This window comes from Haliotis rufescens, unplaced genomic scaffold (genome assembly GCF_023055435.1).
Source record: "Haliotis rufescens isolate VD_foot unplaced genomic scaffold, xgHalRufe1.0.p SCAF_25, whole genome shotgun sequence".
NCBI classification, from domain to species: domain Eukaryota; kingdom Metazoa; phylum Mollusca; class Gastropoda; order Lepetellida; family Haliotidae; genus Haliotis; species Haliotis rufescens.
Genome location: NW_025963946.1, coordinates 425354 through 452159, shown reverse-complemented (window position 1 = coordinate 452159; position 26806 = coordinate 425354). Strand labels below are relative to the sequence as shown.

The 26806-nt window shown below is 43.0% G+C and overlaps 1 protein-coding gene across 13 annotated transcripts in view; it reads left to right on the top strand.

Annotated features, from left to right (window-relative positions):
• The window catches only part of LOC124123712 (diacylglycerol kinase delta-like), a 195698-nt gene extending 170942 nt beyond the window's left edge, over positions 1-24756 (top strand). For 11 of the 13 annotated variants that reach the window (XM_046486880.2, XM_046486883.2, XM_046486882.2 and 8 more), the window contains 9 exons: positions 1026-1160; positions 1867-2006; positions 3056-3167; positions 5617-5646; positions 7218-7322; positions 8948-9064; positions 9659-9779; positions 15080-15219; positions 17888-24756. In XM_046486880.2, coding sequence (XP_046342836.1) covers positions 1026-1160; positions 1867-2006; positions 3056-3167; positions 5617-5646; positions 7218-7322; positions 8948-9064; positions 9659-9779; positions 15080-15219; positions 17888-17995 — 1008 coding nt within the window. In that variant the 3' untranslated portion in view covers positions 17996-24756. The remainder of the gene's footprint in view (positions 1-1025; positions 1161-1866; positions 2007-3055; positions 3168-5616; positions 5647-7217; positions 7323-8947; positions 9065-9658; positions 9780-15079; positions 15220-17887) is intronic. The other 2 variants (XR_006859334.2, XM_046486884.2) reach the window with 2 other exon arrangements.
• The last annotated feature ends 2050 nt before the right edge of the window (positions 24757-26806 follow it).

Sequence of the window (26806 nt, the reverse complement as noted above, 5' to 3'; positions counted from 1 at the left end):
GTCTTCAGCAACCCATGCTTGCCGTAAGAGGTGACTAACGGGATCGGGTGGTCAGGCTTGCTGACTTTGTTGATACATGTCATCGTCTCCCAATCGTGTAGATCAATGCTCATGATGTCAATCACTAGATTGCCTGTTCCAGACTTGATTATTTACAGACCTCCGTCATATAGCTGAAATATTGCTGAGTGCGGCGTTAAACAACAAAGAAAGAAAGCAAGAAACTAACCATCTTCCCGAGGCAAGTGAGTTAACTGACTATAAAAGTCCAGTTTCCACCCTTGCCGAACTAGGCTGGTATTATGGAGTTACATTTTGTCTGGACTAACGAGTCTATGCATAGTCCAATCAAAAACGCGCACCGAAATAGAAATCCGGTTCGTAAACTGTTTTGCAGATTTTGGTCGATTGCAGGATTTGCAAAGCATGTGCACCACCAACTCGTTGTCAGCAGATATTTTCAAAATCTTCTCATGTTTTAATCAAGGTGCTCACATGATTTGATGCATTTCGCGATGTAAGACAATATAGATCTTGATTATCGATCAGATCGTCCTGACTGGGCGCAACCATTTTGTGTGAAGCAAACGCAAGTGATAAGAGAGGTGGAATCTGATTTGTCCTTAGGAGAGGCTTAGAAGGGACATAATTGGTAACAGCCACTGGTGGCGCAACGATCGAGCCCAGTAATTCCAGCCTAGTTCGGCAAGGGTGGAAACTGGACTTTTAAAGTCAGTTAACTCTCTTGCCTTGGGAAGGTGGAAACTAACAAACAAACAAACAAACAGACACAGGTGGAGGTACTGGTGCACAACAACACAGGGTAAGGGTGTCATGTGGGATCATTGATGGTAAAATGGTGTCTTAGCTTATGTAGCCCACTGAAGTTGGTGGTGGTGGATTGCGATGTGTTTTAGAAGCTGTAGTGTCAGTGAAGGCAGAGTTGACTTATGAAATAGGAAGCTTGAGATCCATGTGAACTGTCCAAGGCTTGTCAGTAGGTACAGTGGGTGTTGGTGTTGCAGTGTCGGACTGTGAAGATCACCATCCTGGGGGACGAGGGGGTACCTGTGCAGGTGGATGGGGAGGCATGGACCCAACCCCCGGGCTTCATCCGCATCGTGCACAAGAACCGCGCACAGATGCTGACCAGAGACAGGGTGAGTTGGGGGAGCAGCCAGCATGGGGATTTAAGAAATAAAACATGTCTAGGCATGTCGATCATATCATGGTTACACCAAGAACTGTTTTCACTCTCGCGATGTAACTAATAAATCTGTTTTAACAATTTGGAATGGCTTACAAATGTGCTGTGGAAGAAAACTGAGTTCAATCCTCACAGACGTACAATGTGTGCGGCCCTTTTTATCACTTTGCTAGAATATTGCTGAATGCAGTGGGATTGCTTAGTCTCATTCTTTTTCAAAGACCCGTGAAGATCCAGGTTAGAATAGGTCTTCAAGATCCCATGCTTGCCGTAGAAGGTGACTATGCTTGTCGTACGGGGCGAGTAATGGGATCGGGTAGTCAGGCTCACTGACTTGGTTGATGCATGTCATCGTATCCCAATTGTGTGGATCGATGCTCATGATATCAATCACTGGATTTTCTGGTCCAGACTTGATTATGTATACACTGCAGTGATATAGCTGGAATATTTCTGAGTTGGGCGTTAAGCATCAAATAAACAAACAAACATAATATCAATCACTGGATTCTCTGGTCCAGACTATTATTTACAGCACGCCGTCATGTAGCTTGAATATTGCTGAGTGCGGTGTTAAACAAAAAACAAACAAAACTTTTGTAAAATTTGAAGTTTCTTTCTGGTGTAAAAGTTGAGTTCAATTTGTATTTGTCTTTCAGACTTTCGAGAATGTGTTAAAATCGTGGTCTGAGAAGCAGAAGACGGATCGATCAGTCAGTCCACAACCAGCACCCTTGTCGGAAGATGAGGCTCACATATTACTGAATTTCGTGGAGGCAGCAGCATCGCTCATTCGATGGTGAGAAGTTAAGGCTGAAACAATACGTTTGTCATAAACTGTATCACAATACCTTCTTAGCTCAGCTGGGGGCACGGGTGGCCCAGTCGTCTTAGGCGCCGCAATTCGCTGTGCAGAGTTGCGTCCCTTGGGCACGCCAGAAAATTATGATTGTGGGTTTGCATCCCGGTTCGCTCCCATTATGTTTCTAGGTTTGTCAGCACCATACCCATGCTCGTGGGTTTCACCGAAGTGGTAAACGTCTGAGACCTGTATCACTTCGGGCTTTCCTCCCTCATTAAGCTGACACACCGTGATATAACTGGAATACTGTTAAAAGCGGCGTTAAATCCAACTCACTCACTCACTCTTAGCTCAGCTCACTGACAGTCACATGGGCTTGTGTTGTGTGGCCTTGCTAGTAGTCTGTCTGTCAGCTGTCAACATATCTGAATCCACCTATTGCTTGTTGCGAGGGGCTCTATTGGACTGGTGGTGGTTAATGATTTGATTGATTGCATGTCATCGTTCACTGACGGCACGACACGGTGCTCATATTATCAACCACCGGTTTGTGTATTTCGGTCCGGATTATTTAGAAGCCACTGTGATATAGCTGGAATAGTGCTGGTTGCCAGGTTCAACACCAGACAAACGTAAACACCACATGTTTTCACGTCAACGAGAAAGTACTGATCATGGACACTTGGTGGTCAAGTTTGTTTGTTGTTTAAAGCTTCACTCAGCAATATTCCAGCTTTATGGCGGCTGTCTGTAAATAATCTAGTCTGGGCCAGACAATCCAGTGATTGACATCATGAGCATCGATCTAGGTAGATATGATACAATGACAAGCATCAACGAAGTCGGCACCACCTGATCCCGTTAGTCGCGTCTTGCGGCAAGCATGGGTTCCTGAAGAGCCAATTCTAACCCAGATCAGTGGACAGGTCGAGACACTGTTCAGCTTAACAAGGCTCTTCAGTAAATATAGTAAAGAGTCTCAAGGGAAATGTTAAAATAGCCATGTTATATTTTCTGTTATAAAAGAAGTTCTTTTCTTCTTTCAGTGTGAAAGTAGCTGCCCGAAGTCATAGTACAATAGAACAAGAGTTATTTCCCCTTGCTCAACAAGCCTCTTCCTGTCTGGATCGTCTGTACCCATCAGGAAAACTTCCTGAGGTGACTATTTGTTTTTTTCTGTATCAGAGCAATAGCTGGAAATAGGTTTGGAGAGTTGTGAAAGAGCTGTGACTAAAACCATTGGGTTGAAATATCCATTTTGTGTTTTGCATAATTTTCACAAATTAATTTACTGATCACAATTAATTAACTTTGTATGACAGGACCAAGAGATATCTTGGACACTCACTTCACTCACAATTAGTATCATAATGGCAAATAATTTGCGCACAAATCCAAATGTCACCTATTTTCAAGGTATATAAAATACTTCTTGACTTGTAAACATCCACCTTTTAACTCAATTGGGAATGGAGAGTCATCGAAGCAGCCAATGAGAAAGGATGATACAATCCTTGTGTGTCCTTGTTTCTCATCTCTTCCAATACGCACTCACTCACTCACACACACTCACAGACATACCCCCCCCTCCACACACATATACGCACATTCACTAACACACACACACAGAGACATATCCACACACACACACATATACACACACTCACTCACACGCACACAGACATACCCCCCCCTTCACACACATACGCACATTCACTAACACACACACACAGAGACATATCCACACACACACACATATACACACACTCACTCACACGCACACAGACATACCCCCCCCTTCACACACATACGCACATTCACTAACACACACACACACACATACTCACACAGACATACCCCCCCCACACACACACACATATACTCACATTCACTAACACACACACACACACATACTCACACAGACATACCCCCCACACACACACATACGCACATTCACTAACACACACACACACACACACACATACTCACACAGACATACCCCCCCACACACACACATATACACACATTCACTAACACACATTCACACACACACACACACACACACACACACACAGACATATCCACACACACACACACACAGACATACCCCCCTCCACACACATATACGCACATTCACTAAAACACACACACACAGACATATCCACACACACACACAGACATACCCCCCCTCCACACACATATACGCACATTCACTAACACACACACACACACAGACATATCCACACACATATACACACACTCACTCACACGCACATAGACATACCCACATATACCCACACACACATATACACTCACAGAGACATACCCACACACACACACACACAGACAACCCCCCCCCCCCACACACACACACACACACATACATACCCCTCACACACATATACACACACACACATAGACATACCTCACACACATATACACAGACATGCCCCCCCCCCCCCCACACACACACACAGACATAACCCCCCCCCCCACACACACACACACACACACACTCACACACACTCACACACACATTTACACACACAATTCACACACTTTAGCCCAGCATCTGTACCTGTTCATGTCAAGAACACACACACACACACACACACACACACACACACACACACAGACATATCCACACACACACACACACACACACACATACTCACATACCCACACAGACATACCCCCCCACCCACACACATATACGCACATTCACTAACACACACACACACACACACAGAGACATACCCCCCCTCCACACACATATACGCACATTCACTAACACACACACACAGAGACATATCCACACACATATACACACACTCACTCACACGCACATAGACATACCCACATATACCCCCACACACATATACACCCACAGAGACATACCCACACACACATACACACACACACAGATATACCCCCCCACACACACACACACATACATACCCCACACACACATATACACACACGCACACAGACATACCTCACACACATATACACAGACATGCCCCCCCCCCCCCCACACACACACACACACTCACACACTCACACACACATTTACACACACAATTCACACACTTTAGCCCAGCATCTGTACCTGTTCATGTCAAGAAACCAAAACTTACACATATACGCACATTCACTAACACACACACACAGAGACATATCCACACACATATACACACACTCACTCACACGCACATAGACATACCAACATATACCCACACACATATACACCCACAGAGACATACCCACACACACATACACAGACAGACAGACATACCCCCCCCCCCACACACACACACACACACACACACACACACACACACACACACATACATACCCCACTTTAGCCCAGCATCTGTACCTGTTCATGTCAAGAAACCAAAACTTACAACTTATGGAAAGTTGATAAGCTAAATTTCAGTCACAGGAAGTTTGTTCCAGAAGGCCAAGAAAGCCCTTTTCTTATTTTATTCTTGCAGCGAGCTGTGTGATAAATTCCACAGTTGAGTGATAAAGTTATGATAAATTCAAAATTAGCCAAGAGAAAGAAAAGAAATGAAAACTTATTTGAATTTTTCTTCCACATCAGCTTGAGTCTTCGGAGTCTGAGACCTACCAGGTTTGTGTTACTATTAGTATTGTTATCGTGTGGAGTTTGTCATTTCATTTCCTTGTCATTAATTTTTAAGGAATTTTAATTTCATCCATTTTGTGTTGATTAATCTTTTTATTATTGCTTGTAAAATTGCACCATAGATTGTAGTTTTTGTTCACTTGTTTCAAATGCCCCAAAATCTAAACTTTTGTTATTTGATTTTGTATAATTGTGCATGCAAGTCCTTTTTTAAATTAAATTAACACTTGAGATGTGATTATTTCCTAACAGTACATTCCCATTCTGAGATGCATGTTGTTGCATTTCAGTTGTTATTATACTTAACAAGAATGTCATGACTAGTTGACGTTTGTCTTTGTGATAAGGAGAATGTTTACGTGGCACGGCATTAATAATGTATTGAATGATTGAAATAATATAGCATGATTTGTAAGATCAACGCTTTGAAAACATATTAAACAATCTCCTCTACCCCTGTGTGTAATTGGGGATGGAAGTGGTCCACAGCAAAAACATGTTGTAAATGGTGACAAGATGACTCACATAAAACTCAATGATCTTCGATGACTGAAAAATAAATTCTATTTTGTAAAATGGATGTTCAAGGGTACCACCTCAACTGTTGAGATTCCCGGGCAGCATTGGCCCCCAGTACCCCATGTCTGTCTCCCTGTGGAGATTCCAGGGCAGCATTGGCCCCCAGTACCCCATGTCTGTGTCCCTGTGGAGATTCCAGGGCAGCATTGGCCCCCAGTACCCCATGTGTGTCTCCCTGTGGAGATTCCCGGGCAGCATTGGCCCCCAGTACCCCATGTGTGTGTCCCTGTGGAGATTCCAGGGCAGCATCGGCCCCCAGTACCCCATGTGTGTCTCCCTGTGGAGATTCCAGGGCAGCATTGGCCCCCAGTACCCCATGTTTGTGTCCCTGTGGAGATTCCAGGGCAGCATTGGCCCCCAGTACCCCATGTGTGTCTCCATGTGGAGATTCCAGGGCAGCATTGGCCCCCAGTACCCCATGTCTGTGTCCCTGTGGAGATTCCAGGGCAGCATTGGCCCCCAGTACCCCATGTGTGTCTCCCTGTGGAGATTCCAGGGCAGCATTGGCCCCCAGTACCCCATGTGTGTCTCCCTGTGGAGATTCCAGGGCAGCATTGGCCCCCAGTACCCCATGTTTGTGTCCCTGTGGAGATTCCAGGGCAGCATGGGTCAATGTTCTATCACAATCAGTCATCTAGTCCTAATCTGCCTTCATGACAAACATGGGGTACTGAGGATGACAAATAACACTCGACTATGGTATGTTGGTGCCAGATTAAAACACATCTACTGTAATGAAGCAGTTGCCATGACAGCTAAAAGCTGACTGTAGTGCTGACTGCATTGATGTAGATTTGGACCTGAGTTGACGGAACACACACTATCAGCTACAGTGTGACTTCTCTACATTGATCATAATCAGGCTGCAGTAGTGTCATGGCTGACACTGAGACTGGTTCTCACCTGCTAGGGAGACATCCATATGTTTGTGTCCATGAGTTTGTGTGTATGGATGATGATGACTCTTGTTGTTTCAGCCCACACTGCGGAGTCAAGTGTCCGACCTGCTACACAGTGTGAAACTCCTCTACAACGAAGCAAGCCTCTTCCTCTCTGACAAGGCACCAGCCATGTCCAATGTTGTAAGCACTGATTTCATCAAAACACACTCTCACACCCTCTCTCAACACTTCTCTCTCCTCTCTCTACACACTCTCTCCCCCTCTCTCCCCCTCTCTACACATCTCTCTACACATCTCTCCTCTCTGTTGACACTCTCACACCCTCTCTCAACACCCTCTCTCTCCTCTCTATTGACAGACACTATCACACCCTCTCTCAACACACTCTCTCTCCTCTCTATTGACAGACACTCTCACACCCTCTCTCAACACCCTCTCTCTCCTCTCTATTGACAGACACTCTCACACCCTCATTCATGTTTCTATATGTCCCTCTTTTACTCTGCAGAATGGGTTCATGGGTTCAAATCCTTGTTTGCCCTGATTGTGTTTCTAGGTTTGTCAGCACCATACTTCTGCTCGTGGGTTTCACCCAAATGCTAAACTTCTATGAATGCATCACTTTGGGCTTTCCTCCCACATTCAGCTGTGTTTTAACTGAAATACTGTTCAAAGTGGCATTAAAACTCACTCACTCACTATAAATCTTGTGCAAGTGGCGGAAGTATTTGGTATCCATATATTTGGCTGATTCTATCAAAGATTGAAATATGTTCAGAAGTTTCACCAAAAAATCCAAACAAGGCACAAATTCTTGTAGATTTGATGGCACTAAGTTGAATTTGGTATTAAAACGCATACAGATAATATTGCACAACATTGAAAATACAGTATGTTTGTGTTAATCTACAGTGACAAAATGATATGCAAATTCTTTGATGTTTGTGAAGATGTTGAGTGAAGCGGCATGGGTTGAGTCCAGTGTGTTAATTGGGTTGCAATTTCGAATTATAGTCCATTCAAAAAGTATGTTGGTGTTTACGCTCAAACATTGCGCGTATTACATCAATATACTTTGTTTGCATATATCAGAGGCATTGAAAAAAGGGGCACAATTGTTTTAACTGCCCAAGACATATCCCCACCCATATTAGGAATAATGTAGTAACTGCAACACTGCATTATATAAAATACCGTTGTACATATCAATATTTTTAAACGCCTACCAACAATGATTGAGAAAGATGAGAGAGAAGTATGTTTCTCTTTATGTTAGCTTCCACGGTGATATGGCTGTGAAATCAACTGTTTCAATCAGAGGTGGTTACTTTGATTTGAAAACTGCAGATTTCCATCCCTAGGATGCGCCAGTGACCATGAGTTCCAACCCTGGTTCGCCCCGATTATGTTTCTAGGTTTGTCAGCACCATACCCGTGCTCGTGGGTTTCACCGAAGTGGTAAACGTCTGAGACCTGCATCACTTTGGGCTTTCCTCCCACATTAAGCTGATACTCAGTGATATAATTGAAGTGCCATTAAAACCAACTCACTCATTCACTCATATTGGTTGGTATTTCATGAATAAATAATTATTAATATGAAGTCATGACAAATTAACACAATGTCGCAAAGCTCGTGTACGATGTTACTGAGCCCAGCATGTGCAATGTTGTTGCTGACCCAAGCGTGTGCGATGTTACTGAGCCAAGCGTGTGCGATGTTACTGAGCCAAGCGTGTGCGATGTTGTTGCTGACCCAAGCGTGTGCGATGTTACTGAGCCAAGCATGTGCGATGTTGTTGCAGCACCTGTGGCACGACATCGAGGAGAAGCTGAGCATGTGCCTGGCGACCCTTGAGGAAGAGATGAGGAAGGTGGCCAACATCAGCGGTGTGGGCCAGTACACACAGACACCAGAGGAAGTAAGTACACCGAAAGTAGTTCCTCCTTACACAAAATGTAGTTCTTGTAGATTTTTTAACCAGACTTGATTTTGGGACAAATTTCTATCTCAGTTGAAATTTATGTATACTATCCAAAGTCCAAACTCATTTCTGGTTTATGTAGGATGCTTTATTAGGCTGAAATATTAGGTGTTATTGTTAACATGTGATCACTTCGTAGAGAAAAGGGGTGATGTGATTGCAAAAATACTAGGCAGTTCTCTAGTTAGAGTTAAGTAGCAAACTTGAATTGACACAAAGTTGTTGTATCAGGTGTTCATTGTAATATTTCTCTTGTGTTATTTACGAAATATTTCTTAAGAAATGAGAATTTTAGAACAGTTTCTTTTATCTATTTATTCGTCAAATCTCTCATGATAAATAGAAAATATTCAGCAGATAAGAGTTCAAAGAAGCCTGGCTTTTTCAAACAATTAGTGGAAAGAGTCCCTACAAACAATGGGCCAGACTGTTAGTGAGGTTGGCAGCGTTATTTTTGTGTTTCATATTACTTGGTGTGTGAAACACGGAAATAAGACTGGGAGGCCGTAACCATAGCTACATTGCTTATAGGTGCAGATGATAGAACAACATAAGCGCCACAAACATGGTGGCAAGTTCAGCAAGGTGTACAGCAAGTTGAAGGGAAAGGGGAAGGAGAAGGAGAAAGGAGGCCGGAGTAGTCTCCCTCCAGGTGAGAGTTGTCTCCCTTGTGTCAGTGTCAATTCCGAGGTCATTGGCATGAAATGTGATTTTTGTATGGATATTGTGGTAGTAGTGTGGATGTTTCAAAACAGCCTTCCATTCCAATTACCCATGTGTGAGAGCAGTTGAGTGTGAAGTTACTGGTTAGATGAATTGATGTTGTGATGGTGCTTCTCAATCAAAGCTATGGTTGTTTTTGAATTTAAAGGGCAAGTAAAGTCACTGTAGCAACTTTGCAGATTTTGATACTTTCGGGCTTACTTTATCACTAACTTGGCCAAAATTGAGTTTGTAAAGGGGAAATAGTGTAAAACAGACTATAAAAAATGACAGGCAAATCGTCCCCCAAACGAAAAGATTCCACCGCTGAGGGATTTCCGCTTATAATTAGTAGGGTTATAACGTGTTCCCGGTGTTTGACGTGCTGCGCAATGTCAACAATCATGACGATTATAACAATTGGGCCGATGCCCAGTCTGCCTGCTTCTACCTTGGGTTTTTTTCTTTTCTGTCTGCTCATCCTTTAGATTACCGTGGTCACAACTTGTGACAGGCATTTATTGTGTGATAGGGCTGAGGGCAGCTGGTGTTGTATTACCCAAACAGGATGTTAGTAATAAAACGCTAGTTACTGATTTTTAATTGTTATTATAATTATTCACAATGTCAAGGTCAAAGGTGGTTTCACACATTCAACAATGGATGCAATATTGTTATTTTCGTAGGATTAACAGAAATAGCAGAAACGGTATATGTATAACAGCTAAGAATCACAAGACAGATAAACACACAAACATACCAGCCAATGAAATCATTGATCACCGTTGTGTGTAGCTTTAGGCTACGTACCAATAGGTTTTTTTAGGAAGCCGATTACAGTGTTTGGACATTTTCTCTCTCATGGAAATTGATTAAATGTATCAAAGAAAATTGCTTTTACAAAAATAGTTTACCTGCCCTTTAAGCATGACATTGAAAGGGCCCTTGTCCTAATGTTTGAGTGAAAGTTTTAGCTGGTCCCCAGATTCAAATACTGAATCAGCAAACACAAGGACCCCAGGGCCCCCTTACTTTCAACACTGCTGATACACTGGAGATATTATACACCGGATGATTGAAGAGAGTGGAGTTGTTTCCGAAACATGACACATCCTGCCTGGTACCCATCCTACTGGGTACCCATTCATCCGTGAAATGCACAATTTTGCATCCTTCAATATCAAAACCATAGAACATTGTGATATGTTGTGATGATTGTGATAATTTTGATGACTGTGACAATTTTTTTCTTCTAAATGTCAGTTGGGAGGTATTGGGTTTATTTTCCTCATCAAGTAGGAATCAAGGGCAAACAAAGTTAAAGAACATGGTCATGGCAAGACCGATTGTCTACAGTTATATGAGAGAATCAGGTTTTATTTAGCTTGTTTTCAGCAGTATTTACAGTCATGTCCCTAGTCTGTAGTACCTGGAGGTGGGTGTTTGGTGGCGGCAAGTCAAAGTCAAAATTGTTTATTTGTTGTTTTGTTTGTTGTTTGTTGTTTGTTGTTTGTTTGTTTGTTTGGTGTTTAACGCTGCACTCAGCAATATGACAGGGGTCTGTAAATATTCAAGTCTGGACCAGACAATCCAGTGATTGACATCATCAGCATCGATCCACACAATTGGGGTTCGATGACATGTGTCGAGCAAGTCCGCGAGCCTGACCATCCGATCCCGTTAATCGCCTTTTACGGCAAGCACAGGTTGCTGAAGACCTATTTTGACCCGGATCTTCACAGGATGGTTTTATTTGTAATTAGGTCACTGACCCATATGTTGGTCATACAATGCAAAGGCGGTTTGACATATATCCCATATTTATTTTACAAAGTCTGATCTTTTTTTAAATTAAATACAAAATATTGAAGTTGTTTGAAATAATCCTGAGATGAACACAGCAAAATGTATTCAGAAATGTCCAATAGAATTCTTGTTCATAAGATTTATATATTTCATTAGGATATCTGCAAATACAAAAGGATATTCATCTTGAACTGATATAATTACCAACAGGACCAATGTGTAAAAACTCTTCAATTCCTATCATCTATTTTTGTTACTTCCGAGAGGTTAAATATAGCATCTTAATGTGAAAACAATTTCATTGACAAGGATAAAAAAATCTTTCAGGTTCAGGAATTTTTACAATTTTTGAACTTATCCCATCTCACACAATGCAATTCTTCCTTCCATTTTTTATCCTTCTGTGGAAACGCGCTTGAACAAAATACCAAACAAGAAAATCTCCCGGCATCTCTCAAGTGCAGACAAACTCTTTCCACTTCGAATCCTCACGAACTCAGTTCTCAGTGTTACCATCTCACGGATAAATCCTTTACCACCTACCTAGACAAATGCAACAAGCCTTGACCGGCAGTCGAAGTCCAAAGACATGGAACATGTGCCGTCCTCTGCAAAGAAGCCTAAGAGGGAAGCCAACCCGGCTGTCCCCGCCTCCATTTCATCATCAAACCATACTCCTGCCTTACTCCCACCTGCTATACCCGTCGCCCGAAACCCTCCATCTTTGCGTCTGGCTCATCTCTGGAAGTCGCTTGTTGCCAAAGGGTATTGGAAGGGAGTAGCCAAAACCATCACTGAGGCTCACCGTAGGTCTACCAAGACCATCACTGAGGCTCACCGTAGCTCTACCAAGACCATCACTGAGGCTCACCGTAGCTCTACCAAGACCATCACTGAGGCTCACCATAGCTCTACCAAGACCATCACTGAGGCTCACCGTAGCTCTACCAAGACCATCACTGAGGCTCACCGTAGCTCTACCAAGACCATCACTGAGGCTCACCGTAGCTCTACCAAGACCCTTTACGACCACCAATGGAAAGCGTTCAAAGCCTACTATCTAACAAAGCTGACCACTGCTCAACAGGTCGCCGAATATCTCCTACATTTGAGATTTTGTCGGAAGCTTAGAGGGCCCACTTTGGCTACTTATCTCGCTATGATCAACTCCGTCATCGCCACTACAACCAGACTGAAGATCCTACGGTGGCTGAGAGATAATCTGGGCCTTTGCTTTGTACCTGTGATGTGTCAGTCTTGGGTCGTAGATCCTCTTGTGTATCTGGTCGATCGTTCCTCTTTGCGTCTTAGCATGTATCAATCCCTCGGGCGTGATTGATAGCTTTGACGAAGCATTAATAGAGATACTGAGCTGGTTCACCCTATTGTCCGTCAGAGATAGTGGTGTGGTTTGTCTTGAAGATCTGATTGCCTGAAGACCCTTCCTGGAGACCCTTCCTGGAGACCCTTCCGGTGTGTCAGGGGTAGTCATGGGATCATGTTGTGTGGGTTGCTAGCTACTGGATTACAGTGCTTGACCAATTTGTTTGGGTGCTGTCCGTGGTGATGCTTGGATGTGTTCGGGTGAATTGTTTTCAATGCGTAGTGTGAGATAGGATAAGTATATTTCTATACAATTTACATTTCTCTGTACATTTTACAAACTGAGGTTTTAGATGATCTGATAAAAGTGATATTGTCTCCAAATGACTGATTTAACTCAAATCCATGTGAAAATAATGTGTTACATGTATGGTTGTCAAGATACATATTATGGACGTTTTGTCTGCATTCAGGTTAGTTTTAACAAGTATTATTATAATACAGCTCCTGCGGCCCATTTAATGATGTGAGGTGGGTGTGGCTACCATGTGATGATGTTAGGCAGGTGTGGGAACCATGCAATGATGTTAGGCAGGTGTGGGAACCATGCAATGATGTTAGGCAGGTGTGGGAACCATGTGATGATGTTAGGCAGGTGTGGGAACCATATGATGATGTTAGGCAGGTGTGGGAACCATGTAATGATGTTAGGCAGGTGTGGGAACCATATGATGATGTTAGGCAGGTGTTGGGAACCATGTAATGATGTTAGGCAGGTGTGGGAACCATGTGATGATGTTAGGCAGGTGTGGGAACCATGTAATGATGTTAGGCAGGTGTGGGAACCATATGATGATGTTAGGCAGGTGTGGGAACCATGTAATGATGTTAGGCAGGTGTGGGAACCATATGATGATGTTAGGCAGGTGTGGGAACCATGTAATGATGTTAGGCAGGTGTGGGAACCATGTGATGATGTTAGGCAGGTGTGGGAACCATGTGATAATGTTAGGAAGGTGTGGGAACCATATGATGATGTTAGGCAGGTGTGGGAACCATGTAATGATGTTAGGCAGGTGTGGGAACCATATGATGATGTTAGGCAGGTGTGGGAACCATGTAATGATGTTAGGCAGGTGTGGGAACCATGTGATGATGTTAGGCAGGTGTGGGAACCATGTGATAATGTTAGGAAGGTGTGGGAACCATGTAATGATGTTAGGCAGGTGTGGGAACCATATGATGATGTTAGGCAGGTGTTGGGATCATGTAATGATGTTACGTGGGTGTGGGAACCATGTGATGATGTTAGGCAGGTGTTGGGATCATGTAATGATGTTAGGCAGGTGTGTTAACCATGTAATGATGTTAGGCAGGTGTGGGAACCATATGATGATGTTAGGCGGGTGTGGGAACCATGTGATGATGTTAGGCAGGTGTGGGAACCATGTGATGATGTTAGGCAGGTGTGGGAACCATGTGATAATGTTAGGTGGGTGTGGGGACCATGTGATGATGTTAGGCAGGTGTGGGAACCATATGATGATGTTAGGCAGGTGTGGGAACCATGTGATGATGTTAGGTGGGTGTGGGGACCATGTGATGATGTTAGGCAGGTGTGGGAACCATATGATGATGTTAGGCGGGTGTGGGAACCATGTGATGATGTTAGGTGGGTGTGGGGACCATGTGATGATGTTAGGCAGGTGTGGGGACCATGTGATGATGTTAGGCAGGTGTGGGAACCATGTGATGATGTTAGGCGGGTGTGGGGACCATGTGATGATGTTAGGCAGGTGTGGGAACCATATGATGATGTTAGGCGGGTGTGGGGACCATGTGATGATGTTAGGCAGGTGTGGGAACCATGTAATGATGTTAGGCGGGTGTGGGAACCATGTGATGATGCTAGGCGGGTGTGGGAACCATGTGATGATGTTAGGTGGGTGTGATGATGTTACGTAGGTGTGGGAACCATGTGATGATGCTAGGCGGGTGTGGGAACCATGTGATGATGTTAGGTGGGTGTGGGGATCATGTGTGGATGTTAGGCGTTTGGTGGTGACGTAGATAAGGATGAAATTCTTTTATTGTGGCCTTATGGTGTGTATTTTTCCACAGGGTTTGAAGTTCGAGGCTGGACCCCCGAGGAAGTTGGTGTCTGGCTGGAGAAACTCTCACTAGGGGACTACCGCGAGGCCTTCATCAGCCACGAGATCCGCGGGTCAGAGCTCCTCAACTTGGAGCGCAGAGATCTCAAGGTCAGTACCATGTTGAGACATCATACCTCCATGTGTATTCCATCACAAGCTGGGGCTGCTGGGTCGTTAATGAGTTCACTCATCGCGGCAAATCCCAGCGTGTTTGCTTCTTGGCATAGGTACATTATGTCTTCACATTTCTGGTGTCTTCCACTCGGATATTGCTGCAATATTGCTAAGAGCTGCAGAAAAGCTTGCTAGGGGGAGTGACTGAGTGAGCGAGTGTTTAAACCCAATGGTTTAAAACCATTCCAGTGGCCTGTATATAATAATAATACTGTGATTAACATTGTGAGCAATAATCCTCGCCTTCCGGCAATAATGACTGTGTCAGGTGTGTGGGTCAGTGTGTGTGTTAGTGGGTGGGCAGGTGGGTCAGTGTGTGTGTTAGTGGGTGGGCAGGTGGGTCAGTGAGTTGGCGGGCAGGTGGGTCAGTGTGTGTGTTAGTGGGTGGGCAGGTGGGTCAGTGTGTGTGTTAGTGGGTTGGCAGGTGGGTCAGTGTGTGTGTTAGTGGGTGGGCAGGTGGGTCAGTGAGTGGGCGGGCAGGTGGGTCAGTGAGTTGGTGGGCAGGTGGGTCAGTGAGTGGGTGGGCAGGTGGGTCAGTGTGTGTGTTAGTGGGTGGGCAGGTGGGTCAGTGAGTGGGTGGGCAGGTGGGTCAGTGTGTGTGTTAGTGGGTGGGCAGGTGGGTCAGTGAGTGGGCGGGCAGGTGGGTCAGTGTGTGTGTTAGTGGGTGGGCAGGTGGGTCAGTGTGTGTGTTAGTGGGTGGGCAGGTGGGTCAGTGAGTGGGCGGGCAGGTGGGTCAGTGTGTGTGTTAGTGGGTGGGCAGGTGGGTCAGTGTTTGTGTTAGTGGGTGGGCAGGTGGGTCAGTGAGTGGGCGGGCAGGTGGGTCAGTGTGTGTGTTAGTGGGTGGGCAGGTGGGTCAGTGTTTGTGTTAGTGGGTGGGCAGGTTGGTCAGTGTGTGTGTTAGTGGGTGGGCAGGTGGGTCAGTGTGTGTGTTAGTGGGTGGACAGGTGGGTCAGTGAGTGGGCAGGCAGGTGGGTCAGTGAGTTGGTGGGCAGGTGGGTCAGTGAGTGGGTGGGCAGGTGGGTCAGTGTGTGTGTTAGTTGGTGGGCAGGTGGGTCAGTGAGTGGGCGAGTGAGTGGGCGGGCAGTAGGGTCAGTGTGTGTGTTAGTGGGTGGGCAGGTGGGTCAGTGTGTGTGTTAGTGGGTGGGCAGGTGGGTCAGTGTGTGTGTTAGTGGGTGGGCAGGTGGGTCAGTGAGTGGGGGGGCAGGTGGGTATGTGTGTGTGTAAGTGGGTGGGCAGGTTGGTCAGTGTGTGTGTTTGTGGTTGGGCAGGTGGGTCAGTGAGTGTGTTAGTGGGCCGGCAGGTGGGTCAGTGTGTGTGTTAGTTGGTGGGCAGGTGGGTCAGTGAGTGGGCGGGCAGGTGGGTATGTGTGTGTAAGTGGGTGGGCAGGTGGGTCAGTGAATGAGTGAGTGAGTGGGCAGGTGGGTCAGTGAGTGAGTGGGTGGGTGGGTCAGTCAGTGAGTGGGCGGGCAGGTGGGTATGTGTGTGTTAGTGGGTGGGCAGGTGGGTCAGTGAATGAGTGAGTGAGTGGGCAGGTGGGTCAGTGAGTGAGTGGGTGGGTGGGTGGGTCAGTGAGTGAGTGAGTGGGCGGGTGGGTGGATAAGTGAGTGAGTGAGTGGGCGGGTGGGTGGATCAGTGAGTGAGTGAGTGGGCGGGTGGATGGGTCAGTGAGTGAGTGAGTAGGGGGGTGGGTGGGTCAGTGAGTGAGTGAGTGGGCAGGTGGGTGGGTCAGTGAGTGGGCGGCTGGGTGGGTCAGTGAGTGAGTGAGTTTCAGTGAGTGAGTGGGTGGGCGGGTTGGTGGGTCAGTGAGTGAGTGTGAGGGTGGGTGGGTCAGTGAGTGAGTGGGTGGGCGGTTGACTATAGTTTGAAGGAATGAGTGAGTGAATGTTGTTCCATTAGCCATATTGGAGCTATTGGAAGGCACCACACATGGCATGCGACGCCACGCCACGCCACGCCACGCCACGCCACGCCACGTCACACTACACACAGAAGATGTCTTGTAGATAAGCACCACACCACACCACACCACACCACACCACACACCACACACCACACCACACCACACCACATCACACCACACCACACCACACACCACACACCACACACCACACCACACCACACCACACCACACCATAGTTTCCTAAGTTTCCTATGTGCCTAAGTAATAATGTGTGAAGTAGGCGAGGTGGGCGACATTTGTGCTAAGTAAAATAATATGCACACTAATATCCCTATTTAAAAAAAAAAAATTCATTATGACAGTTAGATTAAATAATAGAGGTTTCAGAAATACCCATTTGAGAAATAGTTACTTACTCTGAACACAAACCGTCAGACCCTTGAAGATCCAGGGTAGAATAGGCCTTCAGTATCCCATGCTTGCCGTAAAAGGCAACAAATGAGATCGGGTGGTTGGCTTGCTGACTTGGTTGATGCATGTCATAGTATCCCTCTTGTGTGGATCGATACTCATGATGTCAATCACTGGATTGTCTGGTCTGGACCGCCGTCATATAGCTGGAATATTGCTGAGTGCGGCGTTAAACAACAAACAAAACACAAAGAAGCGACCATTATTAACCCTGTGACTGTGTGTGGCCAGGACCTCGGGGTGACGAAGGTGGGACACTTGAAGAGAATCCAGCAGGGCATCAAGGAGCTGCTGAACAGGGAGCTGGCGCTGGAACGAGCCGAGAAGGCCAGCTCCTGACATTTAGCTGCCGTTGCTGCCGATGCTGCGATGTCCTACTGACACTAACGTCGCTGCTGAAGCTGCTCTATCGGACAGACTGCAATGTTTAGAGTGCTCCATCAGCACCATCAGCATCAGCACCTGATGACATGGACTGTCTGGATGACAGGGTGTGGTGACGTCATCAGACAGCGTCGACCGTTGGCATGCACGATGTTGTATGATATTGTTATGTGATAATCCCTGGGACCACGGCTGTTTCAGCACTTTATTTCTATGAACACTTCCGACATTTATTATTGTTTCGTTTGTGTAAGGTGAAAGCTTATAGATACAACCTCAAGAGCGTGTATATTATCCAGGTTTTTGATCATCCTTTGTTAATATGGCTCGGTCATTTGCTTATCATGGAACAAAGGAGTTTGGGCTGGGAAATGTTTCTCACACATGGGAAGGTTAAACAGTGCTCTTGAATATTAAATTATTACTTTTGTAAGTTGAAAAGGTTCATTTAATTTTGCAATTTGTAGTTACAGAGATGCTGAACATTTGAAAAAGGGTCTATTCTTGATTTTAATGGAGCTCAGCTGGCCTGAAAGAGTTACTCTGTCGTGGAACTAATCTTTTTCATAAAATTGGCATCTTTGTACTAAGCTGGAAATTCTTTCAGCGTATTAAGCAAAGTCCCTCATGTTTTGCTGTATTGACAAGGCAAGATAAATCTGAACATAGTGCTGTTTTAATTTTGTTCATGCTCATACTTGTGTTATTGAGGGAATATTGTCCGGAATATTCCCAACTTTTTTACCTCCCTGCATCATCGCTTTCACAAACCCTTCATAATAGGGCCATATAAAAATGTTTTTTAGACGGTTATACAACTTGCAGCTAGCCTGCTCCTCAATGACAATATATTACCGTAATCAAATACATACCATGCCTGTCCAGTATTTATTTACATATTTATGTGTAATTTATCATTTTCACACAAGAAATGTCCAAAAGACCATTATGTTTTTAGATCTACATTTGAGGCATTAGTTTATGTTTTGTATTAATGAGAAGCATGTTACTGGAAGTGTCATGTTTAAGTTCAAATATTTGTTGCAGAGAATTTTGGTGAGTGTGAAAAATGTGTCACTTTCTATATGTTCTAAATGGCTTTAACTTATTTATTCTGCCAAGATACAAATGGTTTCAAACAGGAATATTCATCTTATATTTGTAAGATAGTATTGAATGTATCTTTCATTCCTATTTTGTATATTTTGCATTGTTTAGGTATAGCCAGAATTTCGTATTGTACAGCAGGTCTGTATTAAAGTCTCTGTATGACCAAAGAGCCATTGCAGGGCCCTGTTCTACAAATTGATCTTAGCGCTAAGACAGTCGTAACTAGTGCTAAGATCTCTTTGGGGAACAGGGCCTTCGACCTTATTCCATAAATGATCTGAGTACCTCAAAGATCGTATGTCTATATTAAGGTATGTTCGTTTTTTGGTCTTAGCGCTATGATGATCATACATTTATGTTGAGGTATTGGTGTTACGATCGTCTTAGTACTATGATTATTGTATGTCTTTTTCAAGGTATGAGAGTTGCAATCGTCTTAGCGCTAAGATCGCTGTGCAGATTGTGAGACACAGCTCCAACGAGTATATGCTTGTGTTCAGGTGTGGGAGTTGTGATCGTCTTAGCGCTAAGATCGCTGTGCAGATTGTGAGACACAGCTCCAACGAGTATATGCTTGTGTTCAGGTGTGGGAGTTGTGATCGTCTTAGCGCTAAGATCGCTGTATGGAACGAGGCCCTGGGATGGATGTGTTCCTGGCTGGTGTGACTCACATGTAGTAACCAGCATTGTAGTCATCAATGATAATCATTGTCTCATTCATTGTCTCATTCAGTTGGGACCCGTGAAGATCGGGGGAAGAACAGGTCTTCAGTAACCCATGCTTGCCGTAAAAGGTGACTATGCTTGTCGTAAGAGGCGACTAACAGGATCGGGTGGTCAGGGTCGCTGACTTGGTTGATGCATGTCATCGTATCCCAATTGTGTGGATCTATGCTCATGCTGTCACTCACTGGATTGTCTGGTCCAGACTCGATTAGTTACAACCGTCGTCATATAGCTGGAATATTGCTGAGTGCGGCTTTAAACAACACACAAACGAATCACTCAGTTGGACATTGTTGCCTCCAGTTTATAAGCTCAGTTGACAGTGGTTTTAAAAGATTTGAAAAACACAGGTTATGTAGAATAGAATAGGAACATTGAAAATTCAAACACTGACAAATTTTAGTGTCAATCAAGAATGGTCAGATTTATTTGTTATAATATCTGACCTTGTTAATTTTTCTGCCATAATTCTGATGCTGAAACGATACACTGAAATCACAGATAAATTCTTTGTATAATCCAAAGTTATTGTTATTTTAAATGAATACACGATCAAATCGAATAGTCACATGCTAGAGCTGAAGTGTTGATCAGTACCAATTTAAAGATGCCCCAATGTCAATATCAAATGATACATATTTGCACAGAGAAGCATATTGTATACCATGACGGAAAAAGAGCAACGTAAAAAAACCGGGTGTTTTGTGTAGTCCATACTGTAAAATTAGTATCTCAGTGGATCGTTTCAACCTTACAAAATTCTCCTTATCCAAATGTTTACTGAGAATGGAGTCCCCAGTGCCGGGAGGTGCTGTCATGTTCTCGTGCATCCCCTAGGGCAGGCCTCGACTACCCACGTGGCCGAGATAGCATTCTTTACTAGTTTTCTTTTTTGTGGCGTTTTTTTCACAATGCAACAAATCCTTTTATGTACCACAAGATGTCCTAGGCTCTACATGGGATTTCTAGATTTGACACTGGATGTGTCCCTTATCTAGACAGATGTTCCAGTTTTTAGATTCAACGGTTTCAAGTTCTAGATTTCAACATGTTCCATTTTTCTAGAGTTGATATGTTGATATGCCAATTTTGTAGCAAGAATGTTCGATATGTAGACAGTGATTTAGGTATGTTGTTTTCTGACTGAGCACTCGGATTGTGGAACATTGGCTACTACGTGTTTATTACTTGTTTTCAAGACGGTGCAAGCTGTGTGGGTCCCTCCTCCATAGAATAGTGTTTTGTAATTATGACTGTGGTTATGTTTGTTGTATAGTTCCCATATTGGATGTTGACAGTTGTTGGTGTATTGACAGCCTGTATTGGCTGTATCCGTTGTACTTGTTACATTTTCATGTCAAGTCTTTGAGTCTCCGAGGACTCGTCACATGATAGCGTTTTCAAAATTTTGTATATATTTTCCACATTTTGTACCTTCGAATACCGTCATATCCTAATGGTGACTTTTTGTGCAAACACATACCTTTTCTATATTGCCGATATTTGATACTATCTTGCTTATGTTTTTTATACAAGCGACAGTTAAAAAGATGTGGTGATGTATGAAGTTGAATGATGTTTTTGTTTTAGCATTTGAACCATTTTGAGATTTATTTTTTATAAAGTGATTTCATGAATGTCTATATTATTTACTGAATATATTTTTGTTAAATAAATAGCACCATCTTCTTGTCAGAGAATACTATTAGGCAGTTATTACAATTAAGATTCTCTGTTTGGAGGGGCCAGAACTCAAGTAATTGCAGGTCAAGGGACATAACTCTTATCATGTTTTCACAGACATTTTTTTTAATGAAACTGAATATTGACATTTTTATCGCATAATTGATAAATTGTTTAACATCAAAAAATTATTTTTTCTAAGAACTGTATCTGGATAAAAAATGTCATAATTTTGCTTGCCAACACAAAGAGCAAATTTTTACATCAGGGCATTACATCAGTGATCTCGAGGGATCCAGTACATTGATTTATAGACCTTGCTGTGTTTAAGTATTTTGGGGGATTTGGTGAACAATTAAAACAATATGAATATTTACTATGAAAACATCATTCAACTTCAGCCAGTAGTCAGGATTCGATGTGAAGACAATGTTTGATGGGACAGAGGAAAGCAAGGATTCAAATGGCACGTTTATTTATTACAAACCAGTTTATTTTCCAGAGCTGTCTCGGTAAATTGTCAATAATGCATTGAAAGTATTTTTACTATCACTGTGAAAGATACTGACAGTAAGATAAACAATTATCATCTGGTACCGAAAGGCCCTGTTACTATGTCAGTGTCTCGATAAGAAATGATTTGACACTTTATCGAAACGGTTTTGTTTGGTGAACTGGCATTTTGTTCACTATAGCCCATAATGGGCATCACATGTATATATTTTCTGACGTATAGAATTCTATTTTTGCATGGCTTGAATCTGAATCTGTTGAACTTGATCTACTTGAGGAGGCAGTATTGCAGAAGCTTGCTAGGAATTGACTTTTGTGTGAAGATTTAAACCCAGATTTATGCCTAATATTCTCACTGCTTGAAGTGTTGAGTTTTTTAAAGATTATGGAGATGTTTTGATTTTTGCCACAGTAAATTATTCCATCAGGGACAGGGCCCACCACCCACAAGTGTTTGTAGCGCTACGAGAATCAGAAGTGGAACTATGGAGATACGACATTTGTAGTGCTACAAATGTTTTGTCGAGGCCAAGGATAAGAAATATTGTTTTGGACATTTCAAGTGCCCTGCTCTCAAGTGCCTCACATATTTTGATAACGGAATTTCCTTAACTACCATATCCCGTGTCTCCTGCCAGTTTGTCTGTACAGTCTACCAGTGACTGAAGACCATCAACATCAACCATGATAGAAGTATTTGAAGCCTTTCGCTCACTGACTGAACGATTGCTTCTTTATACATGTGTATAATTTATAGAACCTGAAATTGCATTTTTATGCCTTTGCCTAGTGATAAAAAATAATTTAGCAAAATAATCAAAAGATGGGTTAGGCTATTGAATGAATTTCAATTTCCGATCAAGGTTTCCCTAAGTGATACTGTCTTCTTGATCCTTGAGAATCAACACTCTTCTTGTCCTTGGCACCAAGGACAAACTGGTCCTAGCATTCCGCTCACAGTCCCAGGAAGCTGCAGTGGGGACTAACCCCGTGGCACAAGGTAGAGTTAACATACTAAAATTCTAACATTGTCATAGTGGGGATTTTCCTGTAGAGGTGTGGCTTGAAGTGAACTCATTCTGAAAACTGTTGTGTCAGTTATTTGGGAGTTCAGGGTCAAATAGCTCTTTTATGGGGTGTAGTTTTTCCTTGGCTGCTTCCTGGAGACTGAAGAAGATGCAGGAACATGTTGTCCGTGGTGACGAAGATTATCTCTTCTGTGATATCACCTTGTGACACATCCATGATGCATCAGTGTTCCCATGGTAACTAGTGTTTCCTCTGCTTCCATATTGTCTGCAAATGTTGTATTTTATACTGCCCATGTCAAAATGTTCTGTGTTAAACGGCTTCACATTAGGACTTTTCACCAGCTTTAGATATGTTAGAAATCATCCCCTCCTGCAATATTTTTGAAATCATGTACAACTTATTACTCTTAAAGAGAGATCTTTTCTAATAATTTCAAAGCAAACAGTGTTTAAATTTAATATTTACCAACCTTTAGGTAATGGTACTAGAGATTTAAAAAAAATTGTAATGAAAAGAAATCTCATACACTCCTAGAGAAATTATAAAATGCAGGTTTAGGTCTTATAATTTTAGGCCCTGCTAAAGAAAATGGTATTTTACTTCAGAAAAATAGCTTCAAACTTCTTCGTGTTTGTGTGCCTTACAGTATACATCTTTCACTGTAGATGGTGGTGTACAGATCTTATTTGTCCATGCTTTGGGCCCCAGGTGTGCACCATTGGCCCCGAACATGGACAAATGTTATACTGGCAACTCACTTTAGTCAGCTCTTCATCGTCACACTGTAACATTTCATATCAACTTTTTCTAATGTCTTTTATATTTTTATATTCTTTTAGCGGACACATATTGTTTCATATGCTTGATGAAACTCCATGTCGATGTTCACAAGATACAATCAACAAAATGAAAAATATGTACTTGTTCACACTTACGAGGTTCTCCCCCCCCACACACACACACACACCATCCCAAATTTTGGACACTTGTTTCTTTTTGTGAATGTTTTTTTTGTTATTGCTGTGAAATTCTAGTAACTATCTACCTACCAACGAATGTATTACCAACACTCTGTGACTTAATCTTCCAAAATTGGGGAGAAACAACTTTCTTGGCTAAGATTCTAGAAACCATGAGGATAAATGTTGTGATTTTAGGAAATGTTAGCCAAAAAGAGTTGTCTCCCTTTGAGGACTTCTTACATTCCAATTGCTGTGCCTCCATTGAATTGATTTCAGAGGGATGAGTGGACAAGGGACTATTCGCTTCCTCAGGAATTTGAAGTCTCATTGTACATCGTGTCTGTCAGACAAATCTGTTCAACACAATTCTCCTCACAACTAGGGTAATTTTTTTTTTGCAGTGTTTTGGAAAATGTCTGCAGCTAAACTCTGGTGGGGAGTGCATATCTGTATTCGTCACATCCAGAGCATAAATAATGTAAGAGTAACGTGTTATTTTACTTATCCTGACCAGGAAAGTATGTGTATAAATCAAATATTACTTGGAGCACAATTGCCAATATAACCTTTACAGATATTTTTTCTTATCTCAATTTTTCTTCCTAGTGTCTGCGTGAAACTTACATGTGATAGGTACAACTTCTTATTTTTGAAAGAAAACAATAAAGTGAAAATCCCTTATCACAAAAACTGGCTTTGTTATTTATGGACCCACTACTTTACTACCATGCTTGCCGTAAAAGGCTACTAACGGGATCGGGTGGTCAGACTCGCCGACTTGGTTGATGCATGTCATCGATCCCAATTGCGTGGATTGAATTTTTACACATTTGTCCTGTTGGTAATTATATCAGTTCAAGATGAATATCCTTTCGTATTTGCAGATATCCTAATGAAATATATAAATCTTATGAACAAGAATTCTATTGGACATTTCTGAATACATTTTGCTGTGTTCATCACAGGATTATTTCAACAAACAACTTCAATATTTTATTATATAATTTAAAAAAAGATCTGACTTTGTAAAAAAAATATGTGATATATGTGAAAAACTGCCTTTGCATTGTATGACCAACATATGGGTCAGTGACCTAATTACAAATAAAACCAATCTGTCAAGATCTGGGTTAGAATAGGTCTTCAGCAACCCATGCTTGCTGTAAGATGCGACTAACGGGATCCGATGGTCAGGCTCGCAGACTTGCTTGATACATGTCATCGAACCCCAATTGTGTGGATCGATGCTCCTTTTAATCACGTGATTGTCTGGACCAGACTTGATTATTTACAGACCGCGGTAACGTAGCTGGTATATTGCTGAGTGCGGAGTTAAACCAATCCAGACACATTAAGATCTAATTAAGAAGAGTCTAGTCTCTAGATTTGTCAGCACCATGCTCGTGGGTTTCACCAAAGTGGCAAATGTTGGGAGACATCAAGCTGACATGCCGTGACATATCCAGAATACTGTTCAAAGCAACTTGCTAAGATCTAACAATTACAATGTCTTTGGGTTGTGCAACAGTAACTGGCAGTGAATCAGAATAACCTTAAGATGATCTCGAACCCTTTAAGAAATGATGAGGAATGATTTTGCAAAGTACCCATGCCTCTGACAGTGATACAACCATATTTTACAAAAATCTAACACCAATCTTTGCAAAAGCCTTTTCAAAGCAGGGCACCCACACTTGCAAACTATGTTCATACCATAAAGTTTTGAGTAAAAAATTGACTTCTCACTGCATGTGGCAGAAGAATAATCTCTAATGTTCGGTTATTGGAAAAAGCCCTGGCTGTTCGGTTATTGGAAAAAGCCCTGGCTGAGGTCAAATCCCAGCAAAATCTTAAATTAGTTGTTGAAAACACATTGTATTTGGAATATCGGGTATATCACAGTGTGTCTGCTTCATATAGGAGAAAAGCCAAGACACAGGTTTGTAATGAAAAATGGCAAGTCACACAAGTATGGTGCCTGCTATTAGAAACACAACATTTTTAGACCATTAGTCCTTATAGTGAGTTGGGTTTAACACCGGTTTTAACAGTATTCCAATTATATCACTGGATGTCAGCTTAATGTGGGAGGAAAGCCCGAAGTGATGCAGGTCTCAGACGTTGACCATTTCGGTGAAAGCCATGAGCACGGGCATGGTGCTGACAAACCTAGAAACAATCTGGATTCGAACCAACAATCATAGCTTTTTGGCATGCCCGAGGGGGGCAGCAAATCGCAGCGCTTCAGACGACTGGACCACCTGTACCCACCTTATAAGTGATAAGCATATAAGTAACATAGGCTACTTTTGAGGGTTTTGCTATATTTCTACTAAGGCAGTTTGGCAAGGACTATAGGACAAGTGCCAGTTTCTATCACGGATGGTGCTGACAGAAAAGGATCATCATCAATGAGAATCTGATAAAATGATTGATCCTTTCAACTTTGGAACAAGCTCATAGTGAAAACACAGCAACTTGAACCAATGGTAGAAACACTACCACAGACAAGGACCCTGTAGTTGTACGGTAGAAACACTACCACAGACAAGGACCCTGTAGTTGTATGGTAGAAACACTACCACAGACAAGGACCCTGTAGTTGTACGGTAGAAACACTACCACAGACAAGGACCCTGTAGTTGTACGGTAGGACACTACCACAGACAAGGACCCTGTAGTTGTATGGTAGAAACACTACCACAGACAAGGACCCTGTAGTTGTATGGTAGAAACACTA